We start from the raw sequence: 22,310 nt of genomic DNA on the forward strand, positions 1-22,310 counted from the left end.
CCCTTTAAGGCCAGAGTTCCTGTCGCGCTCGCCCCCTTCTCGAAGGCTCCGCCCGTTGTTGGAGGATGGGGGCCTGACCCTTGCTGGGGCTGGGGGCCCAGGAGTCCCACGTGCAGAGAAGCCGAGTGGAAGAGAATCAGCAGCAGGATTCCCAGGACTCCTGGAGGGAAGCGGAGGAAACCCTGCTCACCGGAGCCAATCCGGACCGCAGAGAGCTCTCAGGGCCCACAGCTGCAGAGAAGGTGCCCGAAGCCCGGACCTGCGTAGGCTCGGGTGTATGGATGGTGGAGGGAAACTGTTTTCTCTGACCAGAACCCACGTCCGAAATCTCAGCCAGCAAAGGCTCGGAAAATGAAAGAACAGCAAAGGCTCACTCGCTTTATTAATCTGCGCATTGGCGACAGCTTACATCTGTCCTCTTCCTTGTCCCTTACACTGGGAACTCTCAGACACCGGGGACGCTGCGGTGTGGGCCTGACTGTAAGGAATGTGTTATGCTGATGGAAAAGACTTCCAAAGACTCCGCCTCCCAATAGCCTGCCCACTGGGCTTGTTCTACAAGGAAAGTCTGGTATCGAAAAGTAAATCTAAACAGAAACCAAAACATTAATGGGACCTTATTATGTGTCCCAAACGCAGCATTCGCTCAACTCGTTGGCCCCGGGGTGTTGTTCTTTGTTGTTACTGTTCTTTGTCTCCCTTTCATCTTTCGATCCATCCTTCCAAGATTCAGGCAGCGGACTTGGGAGCCCAGACTGTCTTATGGAAAGCATATGTCTTCAGAACATACTGTCCCACTTGACATTCTGGAGCCAGTTGTGTTTCTTTCCAGGATCAAGTGAGAATCAGTTATTTGCGGGGCTGGAAGGAACCTCAGGTTAGCTTCCCAGCCAGGAAACATCACACTTGAAGTGAAGAAAGCGTTTCTTAAAGATCTCTAAGAGAAGAAGGATACCTCCAGTGAGCTGGCTGGTCTTCCTCATTTGTCCATGCGTTTATTTTATTCATGCGACCTTTGTGGGAAGTTTACCATGAGCATGGTCTATGCTCCAAGCCCGAAATCCCCAAATCCCAAGAGAAATACGATCCATCCTTCCCCTCCAGGAGCTTGCAGTCTTGTCAAGTTGCAGTCCAACTTGACAAGGCCAGGAGGGGTGTGGTCGGATTCAGATCATGGGACAGGAGTCGAGAGACAGGGAGAGGATGGTTTTCAAAGAGAGTAAAAGGGAAGGAGGTACAGAAGAGAAGGAGGGGGATCTTTAAATACCGAATAACGTAGGGGCAGGGACAGAGACCAAAGCGTACCAGTATGGTCCCAGCCAATGCCTGGGGGCCCCAGATCTTTCCTGCTGGCATGGAGAGTTTCCAGGGCTTAGAGATAAGTGGAGAAAGCAAAGTACAATGTCGAGTATCAGAAGTCAAGGCAGTAGTTAGCCTTGGTGAGGTTGTGACAGGAGAGTGGGGCACAAGAGGGACTGTAGGGAACCAGCTTTCCGTGTCTTGATGGCTTTGTTTATTTTGTGGAAGCAAATCAAACCAGACACTGTGATAAATGCAATTTTCAGTGCAAATGTTCAATCAGGCATCTTGTGTTTACCAAAATATCCAAAAAACCCCAAATACCGTGCAGTCGGGTGTGGCTCAAATTCTCGTGAAGGGTTCCAGCAAACTGCATGCGTGGAAGATGGAAATGAAGACACAAAGGAAAGCGACACTGAAAGGACCCTCCGTGCTGAATGAGGGAGCTCGAACTTCAGCCTCAAAGACTCGTGGAGAGAGCAAGCACGCGACGGAGCCGAGGAGCGTTTCAGAGCGTGGCCTCTGAAGTGCGGCCCCTCGAAGCGCAATTGAGTTACTTGGTGTAAACTTAAAACCCCCACCTGAGAAATGCAGCCATGATTGTATCTGCCCCCAAAAGCTATTTTGAGGATTGACTAAGATAATGCAAATGTTTAGTAGACTGCTCCCTAGGGTCAGCCATAAATGTTTGCATTTTAGAAAACTTCCTCAGGCAGGAAGGAGAACGGATGGGGGAACGGCCAGAACAGCACGAGGAGATGATCCAGAAGGCTGTGGCAGTAATGTAGGGAAGAGAGAATGAGAGCCTGACTGGAATAGGGACAATGAAAATCCAGGAGAGATCCACAGATTTGAGGGGATACAATGAAGAGGTTTGATCTGGGAAATGAAAGAGAGTCAAGTCCCTGGTGATTGTCAGGTGTCTGGCTCAGGGGCACGTGCTGATGGTGATGCTGTTAGGAAGTCAACATGGGGGGCGCCTGGGTGACTCCGTGGGTTAAGCCTCTGCCTTCGGCTCAGGTCATGATCTCAGGGTCCTGGGATCGAGCCCTGCATCAGGCTCTCTGCTCAGCAGGGAGCCTGCTTCCCCCTACCCCTGCCTGCCTCTCTGCCTACTTATGATCTCTGTTTGTCAAATAAATAAATAAAATCTTAAAAAAAGAAAAAGAAAGAAAGAAAGCCAACATGAGGAAGAGACTTGGCAAGGTCAGACATCAGGTTTGGAGCCTGTTGAGTTTGGGGTTCCTGGGAGACACCCAGGTGGGCATGTCCACAGGAACTCAGTGGCGGCGTTCAAGCGGAGGACATAGATTTGGGAAGGATGTAAAAGCCTGTTGAAGGCAAATGAGCAGGTGAGCTCCTTCAGGGATGACGTATTGAGTGAGAAGAGTCACGGGCCAAAGACGGAGCCCAAAGTAACATGGACATTTAAAGGGGCAGACCAGGAAAAGGAACCTGTGGAGAAATTTGAGAAGAAAGGATCAGAAAAGGTAGAAGGAACCACCAACAGGGAGTCTGTTAGAGTAGCCAAGCAGAGCATCATCAGCTGTGACAGTTGTCACAGAAATGACCCGTTCAGTGAAGACAAAGTAGTATCCCTTGACTCCTACATATGATGGCCACTGGGACTTCAGGGGAATAGTGGGACGCAAGCAGGATGGTCCTCGGGATGTAGTACATGACTTGGAAGAAAGCAGCCAACAAATGCAATCCGGGGAAAGGATAGCTACAGGGCAAGAAGCCGAGATCAGAGTTTCCAGTATTCGCCACCACCTGCTTTGGAAAAGGTTAGATCTCTCTCTCTCCCTCTCTCTTTCTCTCTCTTTCCTGTCTCCCTCCCTCCCTGTCTCTTTCCTTCTCTCCCTTCTCTCCCTTCCTTTTTTCCATTTTGAGTTTCTTCTCCAGAAGCCAAAGAGTGACTTATGTAATGGAAACACTGAATGTATTCCCTTTTTAAGCATTTTTAAAATAAGATGTTGAGAAGTGGGTATATTCAGGCAAGGAAGCTGGAAGAACCCAGTTGGGAAAGGAGTTGGAGCAGGGGCAGGAGCAAGGGCTTCCTGTGGGTCTGCTGCCCACCCTGCTCCTGCTCGGGGACTGCCTGCATGGGAAAGCCATTTGGGAGTTAGCGTGAATGAGGGAGTACTGTCAATTTTCGGTGCAAATGTGGACCATTCCCCGCCTTTGTGGGCCCTTCCTTTGCGGAGTCAAAGACTGGCCTGAGGGGCACCTGGGTGGCTCAGAGGGTTAAAGCCTCTGCCTTCGGCTCAGGTCATGATATCAGGGTCCTGGGATCGAGCCCCACATCGGGCTCTCTGCTCAGCTGAGAGCCTGCTTCCTCCTCTCTCTGTCTCTGCCTGCCTCTCTGCCTACTTGTGATCTCTGTCAAATAAATAAATAAAATAATAAGGAAAAAAAAAAAAAAGCCTGGGCTGAGGCAGCCATGAGGGGAACTGACATCATGCTTCCTGCCGTGACAAGCCAGGGGCTCTGTCCTGGCCCTGCCCCCCACTCCCCCACTATATGTGGGTCATTTTGCATTTCCTGAGAGGTTCTGTGGGTCATTTTCCTTCTGGTGTGTAAGACTTTGCCTTATTGGGGAAATCATGAGGCATCAGATGATTCTGCACGACATCCAGTGGGCCATCCTCAAAGGGTAGGCGCTCAGCTAAGGTGGTCTTGCAGAAGATGAGGTCTGCGCTAGACAAGAAGCTCCCGGGGCGGGTGGTTGGCTCATGCGTCTTTTTACCTCTCCAGTGCCAGCTGCCCAGGGCTCTGACCATCCGTCCATTCCACAGATGTTTACTGAGCACCTGCTAGCTGCCAGAGATGGCGCTAAGTAAGGTGAGAGAGAATTCAGCAGTGACCCAGATCCCCAGTTCTAGAAGGGGAGACGGCCGATAAGGAAACAAACCAAAGGAAAAAATCCGATAACCACAGGCTGTGGCAAGCTTTGAAGGAAATCAACAGAGCTCTGTAATGAGTAAGGGGCATGTTTATGCTCAGACCTGAAGGCTACAAAGGAGGGAGTTAATAAGTTGCCCCTCAGTCTTCTCTTCCCATTTAATAACTGCAATACCTTAACTTTTCCTTCAATAAAATATTCAAAAGGGTACAATAAGGTGATGTGGTATGGGTTTTCCTGGTCAGTGGGTTTAATACCCACTAACACATCCTATCCTTAATGAATCACCTCTTTCTAAGGGTTGTGTATGTCACCTGCACTGGGGGCGACAGCCCTGGGGTCCCCGCGGAGGGACAAGGGAGAAGGCGCCCCGCTGTGCCGCACTGTGCCCCAACGCCAGCCACTCGAGCCCATGAGGGTCTGTTTTGCAGGTGAGCCGGCCTCATCCCAGCGACCACCCTCTCCTGATCCTCTTCGTCGCGGGCGGGGTCACAGTCTCAGAAGCCAAGATGATCAAAGACCTCGTGCCGTCCCTGAAGCCCGGAACGCAGGTACGGAGGCCTCTGCGAACGGTGAAGGAGGGTCCTGAGGCACAAGCGGGAGGGTGGCCGAGGGCCCTTCGTTCGGCTTCCCAGTGCCTCTCCCCAGGCTCCATCCCGCCTGCCTTCTCCCATCCACTCCTGCCCTGTCACATTCCCCCTCCAGCTGCCCTTGGGCCAGCTGTCCTCCTGCTGGGGACGCAGGGAGGAGCTGTTCCTTATAGTCCACGCCTGCCTCTGGGCTTCAGGGGCGAAGCTGCTCTTGTCCCCAGTCCCGATTCCTGAAGGGCATTTATTCTCTTGCTTTTAGTTACTCAAGAGTTGTTACTCAAGGCGCTTTGTCAATGCAGTGACAGATGTAGTCTCTCTCCTCTCTCGCCTCCTGGCCGCGCCTGCTCATTCTCCCTGGAAGTGGCCTTCCTCTTGGTGATGTAGGTCTTTGAATCCTGCTTCTGTCACTCACTGGCCCGCTGATCTGGGAGAGCAAAGCCTGCCATGTTCTCATGGAGGGAACAGGGCTAGGGCGGCTGTGAGTCTTAGATCAGATAAGGGGAGGGAAGGTACTTAATACCGTGCCTGTCCCATAGCTCTCCATAAATGGTGGCTGCCCTGCGCATCAGCTTTTTCTGGGCGGTCAGCTCCCTGCTCTGCCGGAGGGTTTTAGCTACTGGCCTGGGGCAACAGGAACCCAAGGGGAAGGACTCCGAGAGCAGGAGAGCCCCTGCCTCTGGAAGTTCGAATCTGGCTGGGGGCACAGAGCCTGTAACTCAGTAAGACTTGAAGTCCTTGCCTGCCTGGGCTCCCCCACAAACAGGCCATGTGACAAGGACATGAGAGCTGGTGGTTTAAAGAGGGAGATGATCCCAAGAAGCAGAAGTGAGGGAATCCAAAAAAAAAAAAAAAAAAAAGAAGTGAGGGAATCCGAGAAGACAGACCATAGAGAGAGAAAAGCCAGAACAGAGCGCCTTATTGTAGGCAGCCAAGGCTCTGTCCTCTGGGGGCCTGAGGAGTCTGGAAGACATGCCTCCGAATTGTCCCGCTGTGAGACAGAGAGTCCAACTCTTGCCTCCCACCCCCCATTTGAGACTTGCCACTGGGAGCTTATCATCAGCTTTTGCAGGCAGCCGGGAGGCTTTCCATAGTATGAAGAAAGCAAAAGGATGCAGGGGCCGTGTGTTGGGGAGAAACACAGGCTCATGCAGGGGACTGTCCCCCAGAGCTGCATGGCAAGCAGAGGGGAGTCCGGCCCAGACATGGCACTGGGGGCACTGGTGCTCTGGCTCTCACCTGTACCCATGACTTTGCACGTCTGATTGGCCACCCCAGCGGGCCTCTGTCTCCATTTCGGCCACATCACTGCCGGAATCCAAACTCTGCCCTTGGCCGTGCCACCCGGGACTGCGTGCCCACCTGCTTCCTGTTCGCTGCCCGGTCTCCTCGAGCAGACGGGGATTCCATAAGGGCAAAGGCTAGGGCTCCGCAAGCCTGAGCACATGGCAGAAGCTCCGGAAGCCTGGTCTGCGGGCCTGATTGGCTGCAGAGCAGGCCAGACCGCGCGTGAGGCAGAGAAGGCCCGGGTCCTGTGGTCTCCAGACACCTAGCCGAGGAATGGACCTGAGCGTCTCGGCAGCTGCAGCAAGCCCTCGAACGGGGGAATGACCAGTCATCGGCTGTGACTGCTTCTGCTCTTACTTCCACCTGCCTTGACCACAGCTGGTGAAATTTCTGACCAAGCAGTCAATTCTGCCTCATCTAACACCCTTTCAGCCATGTCAAGGATCTGTTTAGCAAGCAGTTGCCTTTTTGAGCAAGACATTTTTTTTTCAATCAGAAAGCACACTTCTCCCAACCCCTAACGAGGGGAACCAAATTCTCAGCGCTCCAAGAACAGTGCTGCGCTGTGCCACCCCAACAGACACGCTATCCCCGCTCTAGAAGGATAAAAGGCAGCCGTTTTCAAAACCGAGTTTGACAACCCAGACCCAGAGTCTGTAAGGGCTTTGCTACAAGCCGGCCCTGGGCTCAGTCATCCACAGAGGGAGCTGCTCAGAGAATTCACGGCTGAAGGAGCCGCTGTGATTGCCGTGTGTCCGTGGTACAAGAAGTTCCCCCGAGGAGCTAACGGCCCCAGCAGGACCCAGAGGCAGCAGGGAAGAACCTGGGAGGCGTTACCGACCATAGCGCCCTTCATCTTCAAGGTCCTGAAAGGAGGGGATGACCCGGATGTTCGCTGGAGTGACGCCTGCGGAGGTGGGGCTCCCTTCCTCAGACCTCAGCCCACTCACACTGCCCTTGGTCCGCAGCTCCCTGGGCCCAAACCTGGGACGGAGCACCTGCCTGCCTTTATTTTTTTTTTTTTTTTAAAGATTTTATTTGTTTATTTGACAGACAGAGATCACAAGTAGACAGAGAGAGAGGCAGGCAGAGAGAGAGAGAGAGGGAAGCAGGCTCCCTGCCGAGCAGAGAGCCCGATGCGGGACTCGATCCCAGGACCCTGAGATCATGACCTGAGCCAAAGGCAGCAGCCCAACCCACTGAGCCACCCAGGCACCCCACCTGCCTGCCTTTAAACGTGCAGTGGAAATGGCGGCCTTGCTGCTCTAGCTGTCCGCACAATGGCGGGCTTCCTGGTGCCATTGCCGGCTCTGACTTCAACGTCTCTGGAGAACACAGGGGACCTGACCGAAAGGCAGAGGTTCTACCGAGTCTGTGTACCCAGCAACCCCTCAACCAAGAAGCTGACTCGGATGTGACCGTCGATGTGAACACTGGGCGTGTGTGTGCAATTCCTATTCTGTCTTGACTAGCCCGTCTACATGGGAACACCCCCAGTGATGGGGGCTTGACCCCTCCCCCTGCAGCCTACCTGGGTCTTAGAGGGCCTTGCTGTTAGGACTCTGTCCCCTAGATAAGTCAAAATCTGCCTCCTTAGGGCCTTGCTCATTAGCGCTGGTTCCAGCTCCTGGGCCCCAAGGAATTTACAGGCAAATCAGGCCTGTCCCTCAGCTGCATGTTCTTCCCTGGGTCTGCTCCTCTCCAAACCCAGGCTTTTAAGTCCCATGACGTATATCTGAGAGTGACGGGGATGGGGGCTGTCCTCAGTCCTGCTCTGTCTGTCCCTCTCACGCTCAGCTGGAACGGAGAGCCACGGCTCAGTGTGGACTGCTCAGCGCAGAGGCGGTTGGAGCCCACTCCTCCCCATCTCCCCCACAGCCAACAAGGCCCAGAACAGCATCCGAGGGATTCTTCTGGCTCGTTTTTCACAGCTCTAAGAGTGTCGACATCAATGGAGTCTACAGCCTTTTGTCTCTAAGTTCCTCAATCCTGCCAACAAGCCTTATACATCCTGAGGGGCTCCCGCTCGCCCTTATGCTTGCCCTCGCCTCAGCCAAGGAGGAATCTGCCATTTTGACTCAGGAAGGAGCACAGGGGCCAGCGGTGGTGGCGGGGGCCGGCAGGTCACAAGGGCAGGAGAGGGGCCTCTACTGCCTCCCAAGAGTCAAATGCCTGCTTTTGGATCTTTTCTGCTTGCTCCCCTCCAAGCTCAGGACTTCGGGCTTTTTTATTATTTTATTCCCAGCATTTCTGGAGGCCTGGGTCCTGCGGTTGGTTAAGCGGTTGATTCTTGCTTTCTGCTCAGGTCCTGATCTCAGGGCTGTGAGATAAAGCCCTGCGTCAGACTCTGTAAAGAACTCGGAGTCTGCTTTAGACTCTCCCTCTCCCTCTGCCCCTCCCTCACCTCTCTAAAAACATTTTTAATAAAAATAAATAAAAAAAAAAAAAGACCCACCCAGCCCTTCAAATAGAGTCAGGATTGCTGGGTATCATGGTTGTTCATTGAATGCTGAATACTGAACGTAAGAAACTTTGCTTATTTATTGTAGCATAAGATAAAAGTAGCTCTTCTGGAGAATTCACCAACCTGTTGATTAATTCTTGACATTATGGGCAACGAAAACGAGCCTGACTTCTGTATCAGTTCCTGGGAATCCACACCTTCTCTGTATCTACATGACTGCTTTGGGGACCCAAGTGCAGGAGCTACCATCACATCTACTACATGGGATTTGCTGATTATTCAGTGAATAGTCATTGAATATCTACTCTGTGCCAAGCGCCGTTCTTATGCTAAGGATAGAGTAGTGAGCGAGCCAGACTCGTGCCTGCTTTCGTGGAACTTACATTCTAATAGTGAATGACTGATGTTAAGCACGAGAACTCCAGCCAGAGAAAAGGGTGCCAGGAACACTGACGGGGCCATGGTGGGAGTAAGTGGAGGGAGACGTTCCCTCAGATGGCACAGGCTCCTCATGGAGAAGAATTTGAAAAGTATTCAGGGACCTGCTCTTCAAAGGAAACTCACAGAACCCACTTAAGGCCCATCCAGAAATGAATTCTCTTCCACAGAAGGTGACAAGGATAGCATGAAACATGGACTCCAGAAACCACATCCACACCTGCTAGTGTCGTAGGACTGCTGTCGTACTCTAAAAGGGTGTGTTTCCTCCACATTCTGCCCCAGGTTGTGGTCAAGGTGCCCATGGAAAAAGGGGGCAGCTGGAGATGGGCCTCTGTCCCAAGTACAAAAAAAGGGATCAAAGAGCTCCCCCCACTATACCCAAGCAGCCCCAACCATGAGGCAAGAAGCTTCTGGAGTGCATGTGTCTGGCACCCGCCCCCATCTCCCTTGCTGCCTGTTGTGGGGCCCCATGCCCAGAAGGCACTGCAGGCTGAACTATGTGGCTGGATGGGGGCCAAGAGGCCCGCAGAAGCCCGAGATTGTGGGAGGAGAATAGCAGGGAGAGACCCTCCCAGAGGACACAGGGAAAGGCTAGCTCAGGAAACAGAGGAAAGCACCGTGGACAAGTTGGCCTGCCGTCCACTGCTCTTCACAGCAGGCACATGTTCCCACCCACAGTTTCTAGCAGCTCTACGTTTCTGGAGCTGTATATGTAGTGAGAATGTAATAGAGAAAACAAAGTAGGGGCGCCTGGGTGGCTCAGTGGGTTAAAGCCTCTGCCTTCCGCTCAGGGCATGATCTTAGGGTCCTGGGATTGAGCCCCGCGTCGGGCTCTCTGCTCAAGAGGGAGCCTGCTTCCTCCTCTCTCTCTCTGCCTGCCTCTCTGCCTACTTGTGATCTCTGTCTGTAAATAAATAAATAAAATCTTAAAACAAACAAACAAACAAAAAAGAAAGTAGACCAAGAATATGCTCATACACACAGTTCTGCTTGGGGCTCGGGATATTTAAATCCTGGCTCTAAAACCTGGCTCCAGGCTATTCTAAAATCGATTGAAAGGCCCAGGGAGAAGAGGCCAGTGATTTCCTTATTTTCTGTTTTCAGTCTAGATTTATTTTATTCTTTTTTCTCTTTACATGTATTTATTTACTTGAGAAAGAGTGAGCTGGAGAGGGGCAGAGGGAGCGGTAGATGGAGAGAATCTGAAGCAGATTCCACAGTGAGTGCAGAGCCCGACGTAGGGCTCAGTCTCACGACCCTGAGATCACGGCCTGAGCAGAAATTGAGAGTCGGACGCTTAGCCCACGAAGCCACCCAGGCACCCCTCGATTTATTTTATTTGGAAGTTTCTTCCTCTGAGGAAAACATCAAGGGGGTTTTAAACTTATCTTTGTTGCCTGAATTAGCTTAGAACCTTATCATCAGAACCAGAAACACCAGAGAAAATGCAGATCCAGGTACTGGATGGCGGTACACATGTTCCTAGAATTCTCATCTCGTGCTGTCCTTCTCTCCTACGTGAGGACAGTGTGAGGTCTGCTTCTTCTTTCACCTCGAGTGACTTCTTACCACACAACCCCGCAAAGGGACAAAGGTGAGGCAACGATCCCAAATGTCCCACTGACGGTTCTTCAGGAACCCCAGCAGCATAGTCCCCTGACCACAGCGGCAGTGTGAAAGAAAGCAGGTCAGACAGTTCGCGATGAGTTTTCCAGAAAACTTGCTCACGTCCCTGTAATGAATTAATCCACTATCCCACGGCCTAACGACCCAAACCTTCTACATTTAACACACGTGTGAGAGCAGGGGTAGGCAGTGCCTCGAACACGCTCCATGCTCCCAAAGCAGGTCACCGAGGGGAGGAGTGTGCCTCTCGGTGCCTGTAAATAGCTACTTTTACTGGGAAGAATCTCACAAGTTTACAAGAAAAAAGGAGAAAACCCATTTTTATCCCCTGCTCCTTTCAGTTCACAATGTTAGAAATCAGATGGATCCGGAATCTAGATCCTGGACTGCCCTGCTTCCTCCGAGTTCGGCAGAAATAGAACAGCAAGATGCCGGCCCCTGCAGATTACAGGGACGGCCCGCGGCGGCCGGGCATGGGGAGAACGCGAGGGGCTGGCCGCTGTCGGAGCCTGCCCCGCTCTTGCACGAGCCCCCGGGCCTGTGACACGAGAGGCTCTGGGGAGCCCTGGGGAGCCGTGGGGAGCCCTGGGGAGCTGTGCCTCACTGACGGAAGTCTTCATCAGTGCCCTCGGCTGCCTGGACAAGAGCCAGTTTTCTAGAAGGAATTAGCTCATGCTAAATGTGCCTGCCACCGCACATTTGATGACTGTAAAATCATCTTACATCTAACAGGCCGATCTCAGACTCTTTTAAACATTTCCTTTCTCATTTTTGACCACGTTTTTGTCCCCCATTTGGCTAGTTTTTTAGAGTATTGAGAACAATATTTATCAAACAATGAAGAAAGGCCTTGGTTGGGGGGGCTAAAAACCTCTGCAAATGCTCAGATGAGTCTGAAGACGAAAAGATGCGTAAGATGGGAAAATTCTCAAGGCCCCTCAGCTCTAACAGCATAACTGAAGCATTAGCCCTCCTTGTGCTTCCCAGGAGGAAATTTAGACAAATCATTGAACTGATTTGAAATAGTTTTCCCAGAGCTATTTGAGCTATCTTTCATTAGAGCCTCCCAGTGTGAGAAACTCCCTGCTGACCATTGCTAACCTCACTGCCTCCTTCCTTGTTCTTTGTTCACTCATTTCATCTTTGTTCACGCATTTCCTCATTCGTGGACTCACGATACCAAGGACCCTCTGTATTTCAGGCACTGGGCTCTAAGAAACAGTGGAAAGACTCAGGGAAGGCAGCAAGGAGTAGAGTGTGATACCAACAGTGATGGGGACACACTCCATCTTTGGGAAGGGTGGTCTTGGAAGGCTTCCTGGAGGTGGTGATACCTGAGCAGATTGTTGAAGGACCGGGAGGTGTTCAGGCAAAGAGTAGGGGGACTTGTGTTCTGGGTAAAGAAGCATCCACAAAGTTCCACCCATGAAACTGCAGATAGTTGAGGGAGACCAGAGGGTGCCAACTGCTGGTGAAGGGGGTATGGTCGTGAGGGGGAGGGGTATGGAGCGCCGAACAGCCATCAGATTCTGAAGTTCTAGAATGTTCTCTCTGGAGGGTTGGGTTTACCAAAGGGGGGTGAGGAGGCAGTCAGGATTTTAAGCTGATAAGTAATATAGTCTAATACAGTCAGATTTATACTTGGGGAAGATGCTCAGGTCACTCTACCTCCACTGCACTGGCCCCAGGGCCTGCGGTGAGCCAGACAGAGGGAGCGCAAGAGGGGATGGAAAGAGTCAAGGTGGGGACAATAATGAAGACCATGATGTAGGTACCCCTTTCAGCCCCTCGAGAGCCTGTCAGCTGTGCTAAATATTTTATATACATGTTCACGTGCAACCTTCGTATAAATCATGGCAGGTGGAGAGCATTATTCCCACTTTACAGATGAGGACAGTGAGGCCCTGCTAGGGTCTGACTTCTAAGTCTGTGCTCTTACCCGCTACACCAATGGGCAACAGTCCTTGGTCTCAGCTTTCTGGCCTCCTCAGAGCCCCTAGCTCCCTCCACACACTCCCCTGGTTTCCCATCAGTTTCTTTTCAGCCCTCCCCTCGCATGTCCTGGTCATCCCCTGGTTCAGCCCTCATACTTGATACCTGCCTGTTCATATCTGAGGGGCCCGGTCTTTGGCTCGAGCTCAGGGGAGCTCATGGAAGCCACTGTGTCCGTCAGCCGTGGCTGGCAGCCGAGCACACCGTCTGAGGGACAGATTCTTTCTCCTGGGTTTTCGCTGCTCTAGAAGTGTCGTCATCAACTGAGTCAACAGTCTTTTCTCTCCAAGTTCCTCAGTCCTTCCAACAAGACTTACCCATCCTGGGAGGCTCCCGCTCGCCCTTATGCTTGCCCTTGCCTCAGCCAGAGGGGAATCTGCCATTTTGACTCAGGAAGGAGCACAAGGGCCAGCAGTGGTGGCGGGGGCCGGCAAGTCACATGAGGGCCGAGAGGGGCCTCTCCTGCATCCCAAGAGTCAACTTCTGGAGAGTGTGCGACGGACTTCTGTTTCTCTGCACACATTTTTAAAAAACATCTGAATGAGGGTTTCTTACCTGGTGGCCTATGATTCCTAGTTGAACACAAACCTCATCTACAACTATCTTCAGAATCTCGTGTGTGTGAGCAGACATGTATTTTTCTAGAAAGTTCTTAGCTTTTATCCCATTCAAAAGGAGACCTGTGACCCAATCACAAAACCACGATAAAATAGCAGCTCACAACGGCTGAGTGCCTCCTGTGCTCGACACACTCGACTTTATGTACTCCTCGCCACAAGGCTGCCAGCTCGGGCTGTTGTTCTCCTTCTAGGACACGCAGAGAATGGCTCCAAGGGAAGTGGCTTTCCCGGGGGCTCACAGCCAGTCTGCAGTGGAGCTGGGCTCTGCAGGGCTCCGACGAGTGTGCTGGCCTGGGCGCCCCCATTCTTAGCCGACCGTGAGGCTTGGCGAGGGAAACCCTCTCCGGAGCCACGTGTTCAAATGGTCTCTATGCCTCTAGCATTAGGGGATGCTAGCACTGACTTGATGCCCTCCAGCTCTCATCCCCTGGCGTTGCGAGCGCAGATTGCAGTATTTCTTTTCCTGCCAAAAATACAACTTGGCTGACATTAGGCATATATTGTTTTAGATCGTTCTCTTTCAAGAAACAATAAAATAGCTGCTTGCAAGGGCTGATTTTTGTTTGAAACAGGAAACTTTTTAATAGCCCTCACTTCTTTAACAAGAAGAAGAAAATTCTAAAATGCTTTCTTCTCTCTTTCCCCCTCAACTCCTGCCCCATCTGTCTATCCTCCGCAGTGGAGTGTGGACTCTTGTTTCTGACCCGTGAGCTGGGAGTTTGTTACATCATTGGCTTGGGTGCACCTGGAACAATGTGGCGGTGGGGGGAGGGGGGACAGAAGGAGGAGACAGGGAAGTGTGCAGTGTCAGCAAGCAAGGCCAGGGCAATACGGCTGGGTGAAGCCAGGTCGGCTGCCCACCTTGCCATCCCCTCTGCTTGGGTGCTGGGCTGTGGAGTTCCGGCTCTAGGACCTCCTTCTCCATTCCCAGAGTCCGCTCCTCACCCGGCCCCCTGTGCAAAACCTCACCAGCCCCTAGCCCTTACCCAGCACATCACAGATCTGAGGAGTAAGTTGTTCCACTGCTACAAAGAGAAATCTACCCCAGAGGAAGGGTCCAGATCCAAGGAAGCAGGAAGGGTCACCACAGTGACAGGCCAGAGAGGCCCAAAGGTCTCCGTGGACTAGAGGAGTAAAACAGCCTTGCCCAGACCCCTTGACATGACCAAAGTGACCGGATAGGCACTTGGATGCTAGAGTCAGCCTACCTGGGTTGGAATCCTAGCCTAGCTATCTCCTGCATGTCCCTGGACACATTATTTAATCTTTCTGTACTTGATTTTCTTTGTCTGCAAAACAGAGATAATAAATGTGCCCATTTCATACGGTTGTGATGACGATTACATGGAATTTAAGTGAGATCATCTTCAGTGCGTGGCACATCACAGGAACTGATAAACGTTAGCCTATACTATCATCCTGATCCCATGATTGTTAGAGGTTGCCTTGTGCCCCCCCTCCCAAAAGACGCTCAAGTCTGAATTCCTAGTGCCTGTGAATCTGACCTTATTGGAAATAGGTCTTTGTAGACAATCGAATTCAGATGAGGTCGTTAGGGTGAGCTCTAATCTGATATGACCGTGTCCTTATAAAAGGGGGACATTTGGACAGAGAGACAGTCATGCAGAGACACAAGGAAACTGAAAGCATGAAACTGATTTTCCCTCACAACCAGGCCAACACCTTGATCTTGAGCTGGTGGCATTCAGAACTCTAAGATAATAAATTTCTCTTATTTAAGCCACCTAGCTCTGGGTCCTAGGAAACTGGCACAGTCATCACCACCGTCACCCACAATGCCATCCACCCCTTTGGTGTGCCTTCTCTTGGCTCCCCGAAGGAGCAAAGGCTCCCTGGAGAAGAGAGAAACCTTCTCTCTAGCGAGGTCGAATTACTGGATCAAGGCTTCGGTATGATCGGATTCAGCTCTGCACCCACGTGGCGGCTGGGCGCGGCCATTCCCAGTGCCAGCTGGCTGACGGTTCAGGAAGCAGAGCCCCGCTGTCCCACAGACCATCCTTCCCCGCCTGTGTACCCTTCCTTCTACCCAGGACCTTGGGATCCAGCGGCATCCGAGCTGCCACCCTCTGCCTTTTCTCCACAGAGCCCCACTCCATGCCCTCCCCCGGAGAAACACATTGTGTTTTATTTCTCGTCCTCCCATAACCTGGGACTGGCTTCCCTAATTGTCTGTGGTGTGTTTGTCCCCTCCTGCTGGCAGGTCATCGTGCTGTCCACGCGACTCCTGAAGCCACTTAACATTCCTGAGCTGTTGTTTGCCACTGACCGGCTGCATCCAGACCTTGGCTTCTGAGCGGCGGCTAAGAGGACACCTGCCCGAGGTGGAAACACCTGTCCTGTCGCCCGCCGCCGTTCAAGACACGCCTCCAGACCCCACGTCCTCTTGCTAACTGTGGGGAGGATGGAATTCTGGCCCAGACGTCTTGAGAACCATGTAGCAAAGTGCTTTACTTGGACTACAAATGGGTCTTTAAAAAAAATTGTGTTTTTATTCATTTTTCTGAAGGTATCTCACTGTCTCTCAGCTGGCTTCATTCGACATAATTCCCATTTCTGCTTAACCCTCTGTTTATGATCTTCCCGATTCACGCTACAAACTCCTGAATTCTACGTAAACGCCTGTTGCCAAGTGTTGGTAGCTTACAAGCTATTTGACCAGCAGTGGCTCAAGAAATTAGACGTGCTTTAGAATTATGAGTGTGAAGAAAGTTTGGTTTCCCTTAAGATTATGTAACTGGGGAGGGAACGTTGCGAATTGGATCTGAGAGCTTGCTGAAAAGGCAAGGAAGGGAGGGGTTAGCAGCTAGGGCCCTGCTGGTAGCCTGCCTGCCTTGTAACTGGGCCTGTCATTACAAAGGGCGGCATTGTCCCCTCCAGCTCACGCGGCAGAGTCCCCAGTCTACATGCAACAGTAGTGAGAGAGAGGTTGACTGGAGGGCTGGTTCTGCCCATAAAAGCTTTCCTCCCCTCCCCAAGGAAGGCCCCCCTTAAGGCATCTGGTCCAGGGAGTCTAGATGAGAACCTCAACCCCTGGGACTTTTATGAGTTACTGTTTCTATTGAAATAGAGAGCTCTCTTTTTCGGTTTGTCTCACTTTTCCTTCTGGTCCTAGCAGAAAAACCTAGACCCAACTAGTGAAATTATTTAAGAACTCTGGCAAAAATGAACTGCTTGGTACCCACACATTTGTAGGTGTACGGTTCATGGAAATTACTAGTGTCTCTAAAAGATGTGTGAATGACAAGAGAAACCTGAAAAACCGTTCTAGAGTGGATGAAACAGGTGGGGGAAGTAGAATGTAAATTAAAACTCTCATGTGTCTCGGATTTTAGTTCTCGGATAAAATAATGTTATTTTAATGAAAAAACTGTGAAGTTCAAAATCATTCTGAGATGCAATCAAAGTAGGTTTTATAGACACCAAAGTCTTTCTTCTTCTCCTCCTCCTCCTCCTTCTTCTTCTTTTGTCCAGGTATGTTCCCACCAGTGGCACTGATAATAGAAACCCCATGTTTCTTTCATTCCCCTGATCTAGAAGTTCGAATCTGAGTCAGGGAGAAAATGGCGATAGCCTGAAAGAAATGCTAATTAAAGCAGAGATTTAATCATATTTTCTAAAAATAAAAAAAAGAAGAAGAATACACTGTTACTGTGTCAGTGTGAGCATTCTTTCATTTCCACGTATTGAGGGGCACGTTCCAGGCACTCTGCTGGGTTCCAGCCAGGCCGGTGAGGGTGAGGGAACCAGACCCGTCCCTGACTCTGGGGCTCTTGCAGACGGAGCAGCTCGGACTTCTCCCGGTCCTCTGGGCCTGTGTGAGTATCTACTCAAGGTGAAGTCTTCTTTTTTTTTTTTTTTTTTTTTTTTAAAGATTTTTATTTATTTATTCGAGAGAGAGCGAGAGAGAGCATGAGAGGCGAGAAGCAGACTCCCCATGGAGCCGGGAGCCTGATGCGGGACTCGATCCCGAGACTCCAGGATCATGACCTGAGCTGAAGGCAGTTTCTTTTTTTTTTTTTTTTTAAGATTTTATTTATTCATTTGACAGACAGAGATCACAAGCAGGCAGAGAGGCAGGCAGAGAGAGCGAGAGGAGGAAGCAGGCTCCCTGCTGAGCAGAGAGCCCGATGCGGGACTCGATCCCAGGACTCTGGGATCATGACCCGAGCTGAAGGTAGAGGCTTAACCCACTGAGCCACTCAGGCGCCCCTGAAGGCAGTTTCTTAACCAACTGAGCCACCCAGGCGTCCCTCGAGGGGAAGCCTTACGCCACACATCTGTATGCAAAGGCACCTAAAAACCAAACTGTTACCAAGTAGTGACAAGGACACTTGTGGTGACAACGAGTACAAGTGGGAAGGCTCAGAGAGGAGAGTCTCGTTTTCAGTCCAGCATTGTCAGAATGTTCTCCGCAGCAAACCTGTACATGTGTCACACTTTTGCAACTTTCATGTATTTTTTACAAGTTAATTTTGTCTTTTAGAAAAGAATACCACAAAGCTTCTAATCCGGAATTACCCAGGAAGGAAGTCCCTGACTGTAAATGTTGTCATCTAGCCGTGCCTGGGCCCCCGAAGGCAGTCTCAAGGCCACGAGTCGGGCTTACAACAGCCTTCTTCCATCTCTGCTGCTGGAAGGAACTGAGCTGGGCGGGCAACCAAGGGGCAGAAGACGCCGGACACAAGCGAAGGTTCATGGTGACTCCAGTTCGTTTTGAATAAGAAGGTAGGAGACGCGGGACAGAGCCCTGCTCCTTGAATTAAAAGCAGGAGCATAACGGAAACTTGGTATAAATCCTACAGAGGGCCTTCAACAGATGGGGAGAAAGAAGGGATTCGGGAAGCGGCATGTTGGCCCCTTGACGGGGCCTCTGAAACCCTGTCTGGGGTTGCCTCCTTCTTGGGCTCAGGGCCCAGGAACAGGAGGGGCTGAGGATCGGATCACGCTCCTGAGCTCCTTCAAAGGTGTGAACGCGCTCAAAGCCAGTGTGGGGCTCCTCGAGCCTCAGTGGCTCCATCTGGAAAGCACGACTCGCTCCCGCAAAGTACCTACGTCACAAGACATAGACGGCGACCGTCCCTGACACAGCGGCTGGCGCGTGATGCCAAGGGCTGTGGGGTCTGACCAGAATGCCAAGCAAGTCACCTCACAAAATGGTCAAGCCTCCACAGGAGAATAATGTCAAATGAAGAGAAAATCTAGAGGCATATCCGGGGGCCACAAGGAGAGGAGAAGATAGAGAAGGGGTAACTCCTCGGTCCCCCAGACTTCCAAAACAGTAGAGCCCGGAGGCCAAGCCAGTGGCCTTGGGTTCGCAGCCCGGGCTCTTCGACCCCACAGCTCGCTTCCCTGGTCTCAGGGGACTGTGAAACGGGACAGTCCCAGGGCCTGCCTCACCCGGCTGCTGTGAGAGCGGAAATGAGGACGTGTAAGGGCAAGAACAAGGCACGTAAGGGCAAGCGGGCCAAGGGCACGTGAGAATCACCATGCTCGATAGTAACCGTCTGATGACTGCTCCCACAGGGCCTCATGTCCCTACGAGAAATTTCTCCACCAGAAACGCTGACTGCCGAGTGAAAAGTCCCCCACTAATGGGTCCGCGATTAAAGGAGCGAGACTGATACAAAGAGAAGGTCAAGCAAAGCTTTATTTTGTACCAAACATCGAGAATCAAACTGACCGCCAGGGCCATCTCTTGGAAAGCGGCGACGACCCTCTGCCTTACAGACTAGCTTTTAAGGACAAAGGCCATGTGGTTAGGCCTGGCCACGCACAGGTGGCCAATGAGATTGTAACACAGAGAAAGCTGTACAGTCATGCTAGGTCATGCATAAGTGACCGTATAGTAGATATTTGAACCAGCCTATCACCTTGGTCAGAATTGGCGCCCGAAAGGCACCCACACTCCTTGGTAGCTAGGAAGACAGTATGTGTCCCCACTGATCGGATGTCTCCACCTGGCCTGACCCACCCTTGTATTTGGGCTCTGTTACGTGGGACTGGTTTCCCGGGCTTGCTTTTAAGTAAGTCCCCTGGGGCAGGGAGGGTGGGGGCAGGGTCAGTTTAAGTTTTACTGCATAAACAACAAAATGACTGTTTAATCCAAGATGGAATCGCTCTGGCTAAATAGGCCCTTCCACGGAGCAGCACGCGTGGCTTCTGAGACGGGCCTCCCGAGACGGACGCCCACGGCCACCACATGCAAGAGGGCTGAGGGCATTCGGGCTGCCTGGAGGTGGTGTGACAGGCGGAGCCAAGTAGCAGCGCTGGTTTCCTCTCTCGGGCCTGGCTCGGAGAGTTTTCCACCTGAACTCTGGCTGGCCAGAGTCAAAACAAGCCCGCGGAAATGCACACCCTCTGCCAAGGACCTCATGGCCACGCGGTATAAACACCGCGGACGGAGCTGTAGAGACGGTGCAGCGACCGACTCCTGCCTTTGCAAACTCTCCTCCTGGGGCCCGCTTTCCCCAAGCGCCGGGCCCAGCGGCCTGGAGGTGCTCTGGATGGGCCGATGGGAATGGCTCTGCTTACACCAGGCCCCGACCGTTGCAGTGTTTTCCCAACAACAAAGAATTCCGTCAAGCTCCCCTCCAGACCACTATTATTTATTTTACCCCGGTTACCAGAAACAGAATCTCACCAACAAATAACCTGGTGTTACCAGCGCTGTCCACCGTCCCTGCTTGAGAAACATGAAGAAACTCTGTCTCTCTTTTGAGGGGATCTTTAAACACAAAAGCAGATGATGGAGGGTTTGGAGAAGGGAGGTGAGGTGGCTGGGATCTTGCCACAACCAGTAATAACCCTAGTCCTGTTCTCTTCCCCCCCAGAGCTAATGAGGATAGTGAGAACTTTTTTTTTTTTTTAAGATTTTATTTATTTATTTGACACAGAGAGATCACAAGTAGGCAGAGAGTCAGGCAGAGAGAGGAGGAAGCAGGCTCCCTGCCGAGCAGAGAGCCTGATGCGGGACTCGATCCCAGGACCCTGAGACCATGACCTGAGCCGAAGGCAGCAGCTTAACCCACTGAGCCACCCGGGCGCCCGATAGTGAGAACTTTTCAGAAAACTTCTCTCCTTAGATTTTAAGGGAGTGCAGAAAACAGGAGTTTTCCTGGTGTATTTATTGTAATAAATAAAGCCATCTAATGCCTTCTGGGCCATTCCATCCCCGAGGGCCCATTGCTGACTTACAGAGGGAGACTCTGCAGGACCGTCCCCATCCCCTCTCACCCCTGCAGAAGCAGGACCCGGGGTTACTCGGTTGTTCATTTGTAAGGGCTTCGCCCACAAGCTTGTTCACCAAACACATTTGTTTTCTCCCTCTTGGGGTGTAAAGCGAATGTCGAAATCTCCTGTGTCTCCAGAACAAGGGGCACACTGTGCACACGCCCAGCTTCCAAGCAGGCTGGGGCGGGCGGGAGCCTGGCGGGAAGGTGCCCCCACCCCTGCACACAGCGCAGCCCGGCAGGCTGCAGAGCACTCCGAATGGTTTTGATTTGCGGCGGGGAGGAAACTCGAAAGCCAGACACCAAGACAGACACGGAGGTTGTGGGTCTGACGGGCTGCGGGCTGAGCGGCCCCAACCCCCCCCAACCCCCGCCCCCGCCTGCGTCTTTTATTACTGAGCTGGGACTGGAGGCCCTTGAGCAAGGCTGATGGCAACAGCAGATGCTGCTGGCCCCCGGGGGCCTGGGGCCAGGGAGGAGCCACAAACCCAGGGTGGCCACCAAGGAGGATGGAGGGAAGGGGGTGGGGGGGAAGGGCAGGCCCTGGAAGAGGACCCAGGGGCACTTTGCTTGGAGGAGGGGAGCTGGGAAGCTGTGGCTGGTTGCCTGGGGACTAGGCTGTGGCTTCGGACACTCCTGGGTGTGTGTTGGGGGCGGTGGTTTCTGAATCTGCCTCTTAAGAGGTGGATCAGCTCCCTAATTCTTTGCAGCCTCCCTTCTCCCTGTCTGCAGGAAGAACTAAAAATACTGTGAGGTTGGTGTGGAAAACACAATTATTTCAGATACTCCATAGAGCCAGACACAGGTTTCAATACACAGAAACCGTCCCTGTTTCTCCCTGCATGGCCCTAAGCACAGGATGTGATCTGAGCCTCAGTGTTCTTGTCTTTAAAATGGGAGTGGTAGTATTCTCTTCCTTATAGGATTCTTCAAAAGATTAAAGGAGATCCTTCATCATCTGGCACATTATAAATGCTCAGTAAATTCTAATTCCTTTCCTTTCTCCACCACACTCCCGGCCCTCCCATTCCTTCCACAGGTGGCAAAGGAGACATTCCTTGACCATGTACCATATGGTTGCAGTTCAGAAATTTTAAAACAAACACACAGGGATTAAGAAATACTAATAATGAAAAAGATGAGCAAAGGTAATGAAACACGAAGCTAAATTCGTGAGAAGAAAATATGGTAGATTCCAGAACTATAAATATTTAAGTTAGCCTGAAACACTGGACAGAACTGGGACCTGGGGCTTTCCAGCAAGGTCTCTCTCTCTCTCTCTACACACACACACACACACACACACACACACTCAAGTAACACTTTATACCCCTGGATGGACAAGAACTCTGAGACCCCCTACCCACCCAAACTTCTGAAGTGAAATATGAGAGAGCGAGTGCGGCAGAGTGGAAAAGTGGGGCGCAGCCATGACCTTCTAGGAAGTGAGGAAGTGAAGCTCACATGGCAGGAGGGGAGGCCTGCCCAGAGGTCCGCTGGCTTGGAGAACAGGTGGACTGGTGTGCAGCAGTCATAATGGAGGTACAGCCCTGCTCAGCACCTTGCTGAGCTGAAGCCCCCAGGAAAACTCTGCATCTTCTTTAATTCCAGAACATGAGGAGAAGACCATTGTGGAGTACATAAAATTTAACCTCTTATTCACTGGACATCATTTATACAACCACACAGAAAGAATAAAACTAAAAACAAAGAGGGGCACCTGGGTGGCTCAGTCAGTTAAGCCTCTGCCTTTGGCTCTGGTCATGATCTCAGGGTCCGGGGATTGAGTCCTACATTGGGCTCTCTGCTAGGCTGGGAGCCTGCTTCTCCCTCTGCCTC

The 22,310-nt window shown here is 51.8% G+C and overlaps 1 protein-coding gene across 1 annotated transcript in view; it reads left to right on the forward strand.

Annotated features, from left to right (window-relative positions):
- SCFD2 (sec1 family domain containing 2) overlaps positions 1 to 16,892 on the forward strand; it is a 446,538-nt gene extending 429,646 nt beyond the window's left edge. The window contains exons 8-9 of the mRNA XM_044267869.1: positions 4,636 to 4,755; positions 15,443 to 16,892. Of these exons, the coding sequence (XP_044123804.1) occupies positions 4,636 to 4,755; positions 15,443 to 15,535 (213 nt within the window). The 3' untranslated portion in view covers positions 15,536 to 16,892. The remainder of the gene's footprint in view (positions 1 to 4,635; positions 4,756 to 15,442) is intronic.
- The last annotated feature ends 5,418 nt before the right edge of the window (positions 16,893 to 22,310 follow it).

Source organism: Neovison vison, chromosome 11 (genome assembly GCF_020171115.1).
Source record: "Neovison vison isolate M4711 chromosome 11, ASM_NN_V1, whole genome shotgun sequence".
In the NCBI taxonomy this organism is placed as follows: domain Eukaryota; kingdom Metazoa; phylum Chordata; class Mammalia; order Carnivora; family Mustelidae; genus Neogale; species Neogale vison.